The sequence below is a fragment of the Paramormyrops kingsleyae genome, chromosome 20 (assembly GCF_048594095.1).
Source record: "Paramormyrops kingsleyae isolate MSU_618 chromosome 20, PKINGS_0.4, whole genome shotgun sequence".
Classification (NCBI taxonomy): domain Eukaryota; kingdom Metazoa; phylum Chordata; class Actinopteri; order Osteoglossiformes; family Mormyridae; genus Paramormyrops; species Paramormyrops kingsleyae.
Window position 1 is genome coordinate 23090657 of NC_132816.1, and position 12140 is coordinate 23102796.

Sequence of the window (12140 nt, forward strand, 5' to 3'; positions counted from 1 at the left end):
GGAAACTGTCACTGCAAAATGGCTTTGGGGTCCAGGACGCTTAGCATAAATTCCCAAATCCATCATCCAGGTAAATGGAGACACATGGGCATCTTGGTTGAAGTCAATTTCAGAATAAAAAATTATAATACTATTACTACCAAAATAAATATAACAATAATAATAATCATCATCATCGTATTCCTGGGACAAATGCTCCAGGCAGAGGGTTCCGGATTCACCGACGGGCAGAGGGTGTGGCAGCACAGGTTGCCCGGGGCTCAGCCGCTCATCCTCACCTGCAAGAGCGGGTGCAGCTGTCCCAGGGCCTGGACGATGAAATGGCCCTGTGCCTGGGCAAAGGCACACAGGCAGCCCTTCAGCAGCTCCTCAGCCGCCTGCTGGAACTTGGGCAGCTCGTCCAGCAGCTGCGCATTCAGTGCCTCGTAGTTGTTGCGCGTGGCCTGCAGCTCGTCCTGCGCCCGGCGCTCCCGCAGCCGCTCTGCTCGCTCCCTGCAGCTGTCGTAGTCCAGCAGCTTGTCGAAGCGCTTCTGGATGAGCTTGTGGGGGCCGGCAAACATGGACAGCAGCTGGGTGAGGGGGGCGATCACCAGTGTCTCTGCCCGCTCCTTCTGCTCGGCAGGGAGGGAGAGGAGGACAAGGAGGCAAAGGAGGGAGGAAGAGGAGAAAAGGGAGGAAAAGGAGAGGAGGGAGAGGAGAGCGTGGAGGGAGAGGTTACTCTGTTACAGCTCAACACCTGCTACAGCTACCAGGAATAAAGTAGCACACTGAATCTAGCAGTGATTGTCGACATTAAACACATTTATGTAAATCACACATGACCAGACATCTCCAAGCCCCATGGCACACTGTCACACCTGTGACCTAAATCCTTCTGGGTCAGGTTTGTACTGGTAGTTGACTATGGGTCAATGCCAGTCCGCCATTGGTTCCATTTTGTTGCATTTCGTATTTCAAATATGGTACCAGAACTCTGGACGGCCACCGGCACTCACAAAGTCCGCAAAATGCTTGTCGCTAATGCAACGATGTGCCCCCTGGAAGCGCTCTGGGTCCATCAGGTTCCCGTCTGTGTAGATGTCGCAGAAGCTGATGGCCGCCAGCACCTTGACCGAGGCAGCCTCCTGTGGGGAAATACGACTGCATCACTAGAGCGGCAATCCCCAGCAAACAGAAGTGAGCTGCCCCTCTCGCTCTGCATTTCTGTACCAAGGCGGCACTCAGGGCTGCAGTGAGAGTACGAAGAGCGTAGCGGTGGGCATGTGTGGCAGACCCACCCGCGTGTGCTGCAGGTACAGTGAGATGTCCCGGGTGAAGGACCTGATGAGACCCACCCGCGTGTGCTGCAGGTACAGTGAGATGTCCCGGGTGAAGGACCTGATGAGACCCACCCGCGTGTGCTGCAGGTACAGTGAGATGTCCCGGGTGAAGGACCTGATGAGACCCACCCGCATGTGCTGCAGGTACAGTGAGATGTCCCGGGTGAAGGACCTGATGAGACCCACCCGCGTGTACTGCAGGTACAGTGAGATGTCCCGGGTGAAGGACCTGATGAGACCCACCCGCATGTGCTGCAGGTACTTTGAGATGTCCCGGGTGAAGGACCTGATGAGACCCACCCGCATGTACTGCAGGTACAGTGAGATGTTCCGGGTGAAGGACCTGATGAGACCCACCCGCGTGTGCTGCAGGTACAGTGAGATGTCCCGGGTGAAGGACCTGATGAGACCCACCCGCGTGTGCTGCAGGTACAGTGAGATGTCCCGGGTGAAGGACCTGATGAGACCCACCCGCATGTGCTGCAGGTACAGTGAGATGTCCCGGGTGAAGGACCTGATGAGACCCACCCGCGTGTACTGCAGGTACAGTGAGATGTCCCGGGTGAAGGACCTGATGAGACCCACCCGCATGTGCTGCAGGTACTTTGAGATGTCCCGGGTGAAGGACCTGATGAGACCCACCCGCATGTACTGCAGGTACAGTGAGATGTTCCGGGTGAAGGACCTGATGAGACCCACCCGCATGTGCTGCAGGTACAGTGAGATGTCCCGGGTGAAGGACCTGATGAGACCCACCCGCGTGTGCTGCAGGTACAGTGAGATGTCCCGGGTGAAGGACCTGATGAGACCCACCCGCGTGTGCTGCAGGTACAGTGAGATGTCCCGGGTGAAGGACCTGATGAGACCCACCCGCATGTACTGCAGGTACAGTGAGATGTCCCGGGTGAAGGACCTGATGAGACCCACCCGCGTGTGCTGCAGGTACAGTGAGATGTCCCGGGTGAAGGACCTGATGAGACCCACCCGTATGTGCTGCAGGTACAGTGAGATGTCCCGGGTGAAGGACCTGATGAGACCCACCCGTATGTGCTGCAGGTACAGTGAGATGTCCCGGGTGAAGGACCTGATGAGACCCACCCGTATGTGCTGCAGGTACAGTGAGATGTCCCGAATGAAGGACTTGATGAGCCGCTCCTGGAGCCGGAATCGCTTCTCCGCCTCGTCAAACGCCTCATCTTTGATCTACAGGAAGGCAAAAGGAACGGACACTACAGAGCAGCTCCGGGATGACACCATGCCCACCAGGGGGCAGCCGAGAGCAGGACCCACCTGCAGTGAGATGCCAGTTAGGTGCTTCAGGTGACTGCTGACACGGTTTGACTTCTTGATGATGGAGTGCATGCTGAGCTTAGATATCTTGTCCATCAAAGTGTCCTCATCGCCCTTCCTGTACTTCACCACTAGGGGGCCAGAGCAAAGTGAGGTCAAGTCACTGCCACAGATTCAGACATAAACTCATGCAGATACAGGCAAACAGGCCTGAAAACGGCACTCCTCTCCCCCATTACCCAGGTCCTTCCTCCTCTTGTACTCATTGATGTTGACGTTAATCTCCTTGACAGCGGAGACGGCTTCGGCCAGCTGCTGTTGGTCATGGTGTGCCGTGGGCGTGGCGTTCAGCAGCTCTGTCAGCAGCAGTGGGTAGCGCATCACTCTTTGCACGGGCTTAATGAGGAAGGAGCCCAGATTGATGTAGTTGGTCTTCCCCCTGCAGACACAGGGCGCAGCCAATCAGAGACAAAGGCCTGCAACAGTCAACACATGCCTCACAGTTATTGGCCAGTTTGCCTGTCAGTCAGGCCCAAGGGAGACACTCCCCTTCCTTCATCACACGGACAACAGGACTGCAAGGCAAGCGAAGCAAAACTGAAATACTGACAGGCAACGCCTGCCAAGCAGAAGAGCAAAACACCGTCCTCAGAGCTCTGCTCAGGGCACCTGAGGTGAGCTGCCATGTGATGGACCATCCACAGCTTTGCAGTGACCCCTCCAACCAGCACTGCTCTACATAAAGACCTCAGTGTATAAATGGCAGGCTTTGCCGCTTCCTGAAAGCTGGTGCTGCCATGTGATGGACCATCCACAGCTTTGCAGTGACCCCTCCAACCAGCACTGCACTACATAAAGACCTCAGTGTATAAATGGCAGGCTTTGCCGCTTCCTGAAAGCTGGTGCTGCCATGTGATGGACCATCCACAGCTTTGCAGTGACCCCTCCAACCAGCACTGCTCTACATAAAGACCTCAGTGTATAAATGGCAGGCTTTGCCGCTTCCTGAAAGCTGGTGCTGCCATGTGATGGACCATCCACAGCTTTGCAGTGACCCCTCCAACCAGCACTGCTCTACATAAAGACCTCAGTGTATAAATGGCAGGCTTTGCCATTTCCTGAAAGCTGGTGCTGGCATGTGCAGCCAGCAAAATGACCCGGACCCAAGTTCGGCGTTTATCTATGACGCCTCCAGTGCGCTCATTTACCAAGCAAAGAAAAAAATCAAATCAAAGAGTTTTATTCAAGTATGAATTTAAAAAGTTTGAAATGGCAGACATAAAACTAATAAGAGTGAATTTTTTATTTTTGTTAGTACAGAATTCTTACCTGAGTTTAATGTGAGTACTACTGATCTGCAAGATTTTACAGGGAATTTATGTAATCATGCTGTACTTCTAGACTCATCCACTGGGTGGCGCTATATGCCTTCCATGGACACATTATTATTGCGCGATTGTCATTCAAAAAAAGTTACAAGCACAAATGCAACATGCATAAACGGAAATAGAAGAGGAAGAAAAATGGCAGACGGGCTGGATTGGAGGACGCTGTTAATTACAGGACCAGAACACAATGGCATGCAGAGCGGAGCGGAGCGTTGGGGGGGACTTACCACTCACGGTACACCGCCCTGGCCAGGGGGAGAGGGAGGTGGGGGAGGGTGAGGAGAAAAATGGACAGAGTTAAAGACCTCAGCCGGCAGCTGACAGAGTACAGAGCTACAGGCAGCCTGCTCTCACTTTCATATGTTTTGATCTGCTCTGCCGAAACAAAACAGAAGGGGGTGCCGCTGTGGGAATGCATCTCAGCCCGTGCTTGGGAATGCCAGTTGTACTTTCAGAGACGTGGAAAACCGAGGGCGGGATTTCCAGCAGGATTAGTCACCAGCATCACCAGCCACCCAGCCCTTGCTCGAAACATAGCACAGGCTGACACCAGCCCATTAATCCCTCCTGGCGGGCAGGCGGGGGGGGGAGCCAGTGTCGGGGTAACTTCATCCAGCCCAGGATTCTCAGGCTTCAGAAAAGAGCGATGTTTCAGAGGCACTTGAGCAGCGGCCTCCGTTTGATACGGCTGTTATTAACAGCTGCCTGATTTATTTATATCAAACCGGACTGGGAAGGCCGAGGAGCGGACAGACCTGACCGGAGCTGGAGAGGGCTGGACCGGGCGATGTGCATTCCTCACCTGCCCGGAATTCCTGATGCCTGAATGGGAGCGAAACGAACCACATTCCTGGAATTTCCGGGCCAACTGTCCAATTCATCACCAAGGTGGGAAAGAGCATCAGCTGCACACGGAATCATGCTCCAGACACGTAATCCTGCTCAGGTGTTTAAACCCTGAAGGCGGCAGAAATGTAATGGGCCTGGAACCCTAAGTATACTGGCAGCCTTGCACCTCCTGAGCCATGTGACAGCCAGCGCGCTCTGTACACTGTGTTAAACAGCTGGGGGGGCCATCAGCTGGAGGAGTTTCCCGCAGAGGATAAACAGTGGGCATTTGCTCTGAGCTGCTCGGTCTGTTGGCGCCAGCGGTGGAAAAACAGGTTTCGTGTGGGGGTGGCACCTCCCAGCAACTCTGCCCGTACCTCAGCTTCTCCAGACATTCCAGAATGTGCCTCTGGATGGTGCTGTCCTTTTCGTAGCTCTCGAGCAGCGTGATGGCGTCCTCGTGGTTCTGGCAGTAGACATTGTACACCTCCTCCAGATCTGCCCTGTGATCCAGAAACACCTGACCTGCTCGACATCAAACACGGACAAGTTCATCAATCACTGCACCCCCCGCCAGACATCCATCCCTACACACTGCACTCTGTATCTGAGGGAAGACAATGACCCAGGGCCATTATTCTTATTACTATTATGATTATTGTTGTTGTTACCCTCCCATATTTAATCTACCCTCATTACTTCAATCTGTACAGCGTTTTACCCCAGTTCAGATTTCCTGCTTGCAGTGCACAGGGAGCCAGGTTTCCAGGAAGTGTCCCTGGGGCACCTTGAATAAAGGCACCTCTCCTGTGACCATCCTGCCTTACATATGCAAACAGAGCTCCCCGAATCAGGTGGGAAGCCAACTGCAATCAGGCAGCTTACAGCGACGTGTCACCCAGGGTGTGTAGCAGCGTAAGCAAGGCGTACACATGGGGGGGGGGTTATCCAGCCAGCACTGGGGGTGGATGGCCCGGGGTGTGTGGCAGCGTAAGCAAGGCGTACACACGGGGGAGGGTTATCCAGCCAGCACTGGGGGTGGATGGCCCACTCAGCAGACGCACCTAGGGAGTCAGAGTCCAGCAGGCTGCTGTACAGATGCTCGGAAACTTCGATGACCGCTGTGATGTTCCCAAAGAGGCCCTCAAAGTCCACATTCAGGACCTTTGTGAAGAGGAATAACACAGAACTGGATGGTCAGAGCCAGCAGCAGGCTGCACTACTTCAAGTTATTTCAAAGGTCAAAGAGCAATGCCCATTCGCACACACATACAGACAAACAGAGACAGACAGGCGGACTGACAGAGAAGCAGGCAGGCAGAGAGACAGGCAGACTGACAGAGAAACAGACTGACAGACAGGCAGACTGACAGACAGGTGGACTGACAGAGAAGCAGACAGGCAGACTGACAGACAGGTGGACTGACAAACAGGCAGAGAGACAGACAGGTGGACTGACAGACAGGCAGAGAGACAGGTGGACTGACAGAAGCAGGCAGGCAGAGACAGGCAGACTGACAGACAGGTGGACTGACAGAGAAACAGGCTGACAGACAGACAGACAGAGAGACAGGCAGACTGACAGACAGGTGGACTGGCAGAGAAACAGGCTGACAGACAGGCAGCGAGACAGGCAGACTGTCAGAGAAGCAGGCAGGCAGAGAGACAGGCAGACAAAGACAGGCAGACTGACAGACAGGTGGACAGCGGCCTCCCCGTGCCACTCCTGATCCAAATCAAACTCCAGCACCTGTTTTTGTTGCAAGGGCTCGAAAATCTCCTTCACACACATCTGCAGGTCCTTGATGTAGTCCTTCTCTGTCTGCAGGAGCTCCTCGATGACCTTGGATCTCTTCTCCAGCAGCCTCTGCTCTCGTTCTTCGGTGACGGCTGCCGCGGAGGAGCCCTCCGGATTTGGGGGCTGAGCAGACAGCAGTGTCATCTCTGGGGAGGGGGAGCATATGGGGGGGGGTCAGATGCTAAACCCTCAATTTGGGGGTCTCACCCAACACCCAGGGCCATCTGGGCAAGCTGACCCAAGGCACAGTGGCCCCCTGACAGGTGGGGGCTGGGCGGCACATGGTTGATGAGGAAAGGCGACTGCCAGTGACGCTTGTGGGCACCAGACACCCTGGGCTCTGTGGCCAGAAGACTGTGAGCCATTGTCTCATTACCTCCATCAGCTTATATTCTGAGAGCACCATGGGCACAGGAAACAAGAAAAGCCCAGCTGTACCCCATGTGGGGGCTCTCCAGCCTGGCCAAGGCCAATGAAGGCCAGCCAAGACCCGCAAAAGCCCACAAAGGCCTACGAAGGCCAGTCAAGACCCGCGTTGGCCAACCAAGGTGCGTGAAGGCTCACAAAGGCCTGTGAAGGCCGACCAAGGCCCCACAAAGGCCTGTGAAGACCCGCAAAGGACAGCAAAGACCCACAAATGCCCGTAACCTTTTCCGGAAGGCCATTCAGTAAGTTTACATGCATACTAAGAAAATCAAATTATTGTGTTAGTCCGACTAAAACCGGACTTTTTAAGTACATACTTCAAGAAGGTACCAAAAGTACGGTACTTCAAGGAGTTGGTTTTCCACTGGCGTAAAAACTGGTACCAGCGCCGAATGACATCACAACACGAGGGGGGGTATTTTGCACTGAATTCTAAAAATGACTGTAGTAGGACTAGACGACATGCAATATTAATACCAACATCGCATGTTAAGCATGTCCAATACTTACATCACTAGTCTGGAAGATTAAGATTTAAGGCTCTCTCTTACCTTCAGTTTGGTACGGACAATAATGCACAAGAAGTTTAAGTTATGTCACTGAAACATTTTTAGTATGTCATAGGAAAAAGAACGTAGCAAAGTTTGCAATTTTGCTGATTATTCATTTCCAAGATTATCTAGTATTTGTTTAAAAATCAGTTTAAAGTTTACCTGCGCTGCTTTTGCATGAGCGCTGCATGCATTCTCCGAGACAATCATAATCATTTTCATCCTTGCTGTTTAAATCACCCCTATACGGGTTTGTGAGAAATTTGTTCTCCTTTTTTGTTTCATAAATACCCCAATATTTATTTCAACAGTCATATTGCAATATTTGAAACATTTCCAATACCGTGCTGTCATAGTATATTACACCAAATATTTCTGTTATGCATCCCGATCTTGTTCTATCTGTTCTTCCGAGCAGATCGCAGTTAAAGCTTGTGTCACTTCATTTGTCCACGCACCCACTATCACTAATTTTGCTATTTTTTATGTCTGTGACATAATACGTCAACCAGACAAAGCCCAATACTAACAAGCTGAGAGGAGCCATATCACTGCCTATTGCAGCGAAGTCTGACATACTTCGGTCAATAAATTGATTCCCCTCCCATGCATGTACACTGGGACAGGGACAGTAGTCTGATTAAATGGCGTAGTCGAGCTATAACCATATAACCATATAACCATAGCTCGACTTAGCTGTGCATGTAAACATACTGACTGAATGGGTTGAATTCCATTTAAAACAAAACAGGAAACAGGAAAGCAAAGGCAAGTGTTTGATGCCTCCCCCCCCCATTTGGTCAGGCGTCTGTGACACCCCCCCGCCCAACTCAGAAGTTACTGCCCTGTCAGAGTGGCGGAGCCTTTATGCTTCACACGGTGAGGACGGCCAGAACCGTGCGCTGTGGCACTTACGAGGACCGGGACACAGGCTGCTGGCCTGGTATGTTCTGGTTTCCAAGTGTGCAGCCATTGGTTGGAAGCCACACAGCAAGAACTCGGTCATCTGTATAAATTCGACATATCCTCATGCTTGTTACACTTTAATAGCGGACGACACCACATAGTACTGTTTTGGTAAATCATGGAAGCGTCAAGCACTGAAGTGCCGTGGAAGAAAGGACAACTCAACAGCCATAACGTTTTAAAAGAGGAGATACTGTGGTTACACAAGGCAAAAAGACGTTGGCGGTGTTTTTGCGGCGTAAAGTCTGACACGTTAATTAAACATTGACTGCATTTCCACAGATTACTAACTTTTGAGTGTCATTATACGCCTCATCAAAAGCCCTGTAATCACGTCACATCTATCGGTGCCAAAACTCACAACACCACTACCAACATACTCCACAGACGGTTTGTGAATAATTTGTTTGGCTATAATTTAATTTCACCTCCTTTTTTGTTTTATATTTCAAGTAAATGTGATACCATGCAGCCGTATTTCCCGCGTGCAGTGACACTCTGGGGGTCACAGTGTGAGACACACATCTTGTCACTCGGCACTGCCTGTAAATGCGACACTGACCAGAACCCTCTAAATACAGCCAGCCGTATCTCACTGCCAGCAGTGCAATCTTACCTGCACTATATACTATATACAACCTGCCCTCCCTCAGCTGTGTGGTTGTCTGGATCCCCCACCCTCTGCCAAGCGCTTCCCTGTGTCACCCCCACGGCGTCTGCTCAGGCGTCAAAGTCCTGAGGCCACATCCTGTGTTTGCACAGGCCTCAGAAGCTCAGGAAAAGCAAAAGTCAAGGAAACGAAAAGCTGTTTTTCTCTGTGAGCTGAAAGCGTCCACAGCCCACACCGACCTCTGGTCGTAGGTCACACTGTGCACCGCTAACAGCATTTCAAACTGAACCTGCTGCAAACCAGAGCAGCCAACACAGCCCACACCGACCTCTGCTCTCCTGCTAAGGTCAGAGCAGCAAGATAGAAATTTCTTCATGAGATCACAGAGCAGCCTTATCCAGATTGAGCAAAGGCAGGGAGGCACCAAGGCAACCTGGGTGACTGAGGTGTCCACAATTGCAGTAAGGCTGCCTGCTTGACTCACCCGGAGCGAGACTGTGCATGAAACACAGGTGGCACAGACTCCCAACCAAGAGGAAGACACATCAAAAAGCTGCCATCAGACCAAAGTCTCCCGTTATTTACAGAAGTCAAAATACATAATGAAAGTACTTGTGAGTAAATTTGCTGATCACTGAGGCTGAAAAGAAAAACCACATGTGAGGAAGCAAGCATAGGGATAGGGAGGGGGAAAGGCCCCCACCGAAAGCTCGGAGCCCCCAAACCACCCTGCCACACAAACACTGTGTTACAGAACACAGCTGACAGCTGGTGCTTTCATTACAGACCCGAAGTAGGGGGGGGTCAGACGAATAGACTAAACTGACACACAGTGAAGACCGTAAACTCTGTAAGACTGGTTAGGGAAGCATGATCAGTGAGTGTGTGTGTGGGGGGGGGGGGGGGGGGGCACTCCCCCTCCCAGCACTCATTAACATCCCAATGGCGCCAAGTGGCCAGCCCTTGCCATGGCTGACTGGGCAGAGAGAAGGGAAAGAGAGCCAAAGCCTGGAGCAGAGTTTCAGCCACTGGAAGCAATGGGAGCAGGAATATTCAGTTACTGGGATCACTAGGAGCACTGGGAGCATTAGTCTCTGTGGGGACACACTCACTTGCTGCCATGTTTGCATCCAACTCCTTAGCAGGTTCTCCGCACTGTTCTGTCAGAGACACTCTGCCTGCCCTCGCAAGCCCCCCTCCTCCCAAACAATGAAAAATTCCACTGAGGACCTAAAGACCTTTTCATTAACATGTATCTCACTGCTCCCTAGCGTATTGGTGCGGTCTCTGGGGAACCCAGGGAGTGAAGGGGCGGGGTTACCGATTACAGGAATGCTGGCAAGAAACAGTATGAAACACAGTGTGAAACACAGAGGCTATTTATAATGGGAGAATGAAGATTTACATGCAGACAGAAAGCAAAAAGAAGGCAGAGTGAGACAGAGATAGACACAAACAGAGAGACACCCAGACAGAAAGGCAGGCAGACAGAGACATAAAGAGAGACACAGTACAGACAGACAGACAGACAGAGAGACACAGTGACACAAACAGGGAGACACCCAGACAGAAAGGAAGGCAGACAGAGACAGAGACATAAAGAGAGATACAGTACAGACAGACAGACAGAGATAGACGCAGAGACACAAACAGAGAGACACCCAGACAGAAAGGCAGGCAGACAGAGACATAAAGAGAGACAGTACAGACAGAGACACAATGACACAAACAGAGAGACACCCAGACAGAAAGGCAGGCAGACAGAGACATAAAGAGAGACACAGTACAGACAGACAGACAGAGATAGACGCAGAGACACAAACAGAGAGACACCCAGACAGAAAGGCAGGCAGACAGAGAAGCAGATGCTTCTGAGGCCTCTGTAGCGCACATGCCACGTGCTTATAGCTCGTACTCAACCTTACAGGTAGCATCAGAGAGACAAAGATGGTGGCAGAGGGACAGGCTTGTCAAGAACAGGGGAGGGGAACACACCACCCAACACCCCTGCATGAGTGCTTTTACCTGGTGATGGGATGGAGGACAATCCCAAACGATCCCTACCCCCATGGCAGAACACTCAAACATACTCTCCACACCTCCAGCACACACTGATCTAAACTGGTGCCCGACTGTCAAATGGGGTTAACTCTGAAGTGTGAGGCAAAGAGCACAGGACTGGTCGTCATGGCAACCGGGTGACTCCCAGGGGCTGGGGGGGTGGGGCCGCTCCTTTTTCACAACAAACCTGCCTTATGATAAGGGCAGGACGGAGCGAGCACCCATGCACGCACGCACAGATCTTTATAAAACTGAATTTCCCTTTGTGGGAACTGAAAAAATGGTCCCACAATGTCAAAAAAACAGGTATTTGTGGGGAAATTTGGTTATTGAATAGTTTGATTAGGTTCTTGCTTTTTTGAAGATGTTGTGAAGCTCTTGCTTCAAAACTGCTTATACTTGTTACTGTAAAAAAACTTGTAAAAACATATGTAAAATGTAAATGAAAATACACCCCAAAGACATGACAACAGAGCACCTTATGCTGCAGCCAAGCAGCTTCACACCACCTCACCCCCGGAGAGGCAGCCTCACTGCCCCTCTCACTCCCTCACGCCACCTCACCCCTGGAAAGGCAGCCTCACTGCTCCTCTCACTCCCTCACACCACCTCACCCCTGGAAAGGCAGCCTCACTGCCCCTCTCACTCCCTCACGCCACCTCGCCCTTGGAAATCAGCCTCAATGCCCCTCTCACTCCCTCATGTCACCTCACCCCTGGAAAGGCAGCCTCACTGCCCCTCTCACTCCCTCACGTCACCTCACCCCTGGAAAGGCAGCCTCACTGCCCCTCTCACTCCCTCACGCCACCTCACCCCTGGAAAGGCAGCCTCACTGCCCCTCTCACTCCCTCACGCCACCTCACCCCTGGAAATCAGCCTCACTGCCCCTCTCACTCCCTCACG

General features: G+C 52.0%; 1 protein-coding gene across 7 annotated transcripts in view; it reads right to left on the reverse strand.

The window, feature by feature from the left end:
• The window catches only part of dnmbp (dynamin binding protein), a 38908-nt gene that overhangs the window by 6650 nt on the left and 20118 nt on the right, over positions 1-12140 (reverse strand). For 6 of the 7 annotated variants that reach the window (XM_072703275.1, XM_072703276.1, XM_072703278.1 and 3 more), the window contains 9 exons: positions 6576-6769; positions 5890-5989; positions 5203-5350; positions 4225-4242; positions 2849-3048; positions 2610-2740; positions 2418-2522; positions 996-1124; positions 279-611 (listed from right to left, as the gene is read on the reverse strand). In XM_072703275.1, the coding sequence (XP_072559376.1) occupies positions 279-611; positions 996-1124; positions 2418-2522; positions 2610-2740; positions 2849-3048; positions 4225-4242; positions 5203-5350; positions 5890-5989; positions 6576-6769 (1358 nt within the window). The remainder of the gene's footprint in view (positions 1-278; positions 612-995; positions 1125-2417; positions 2523-2609; positions 2741-2848; positions 3049-4224; positions 4243-5202; positions 5351-5889; positions 5990-6575; positions 6770-12140) is intronic. The other variant, XM_072703279.1, reaches the window with a different exon arrangement.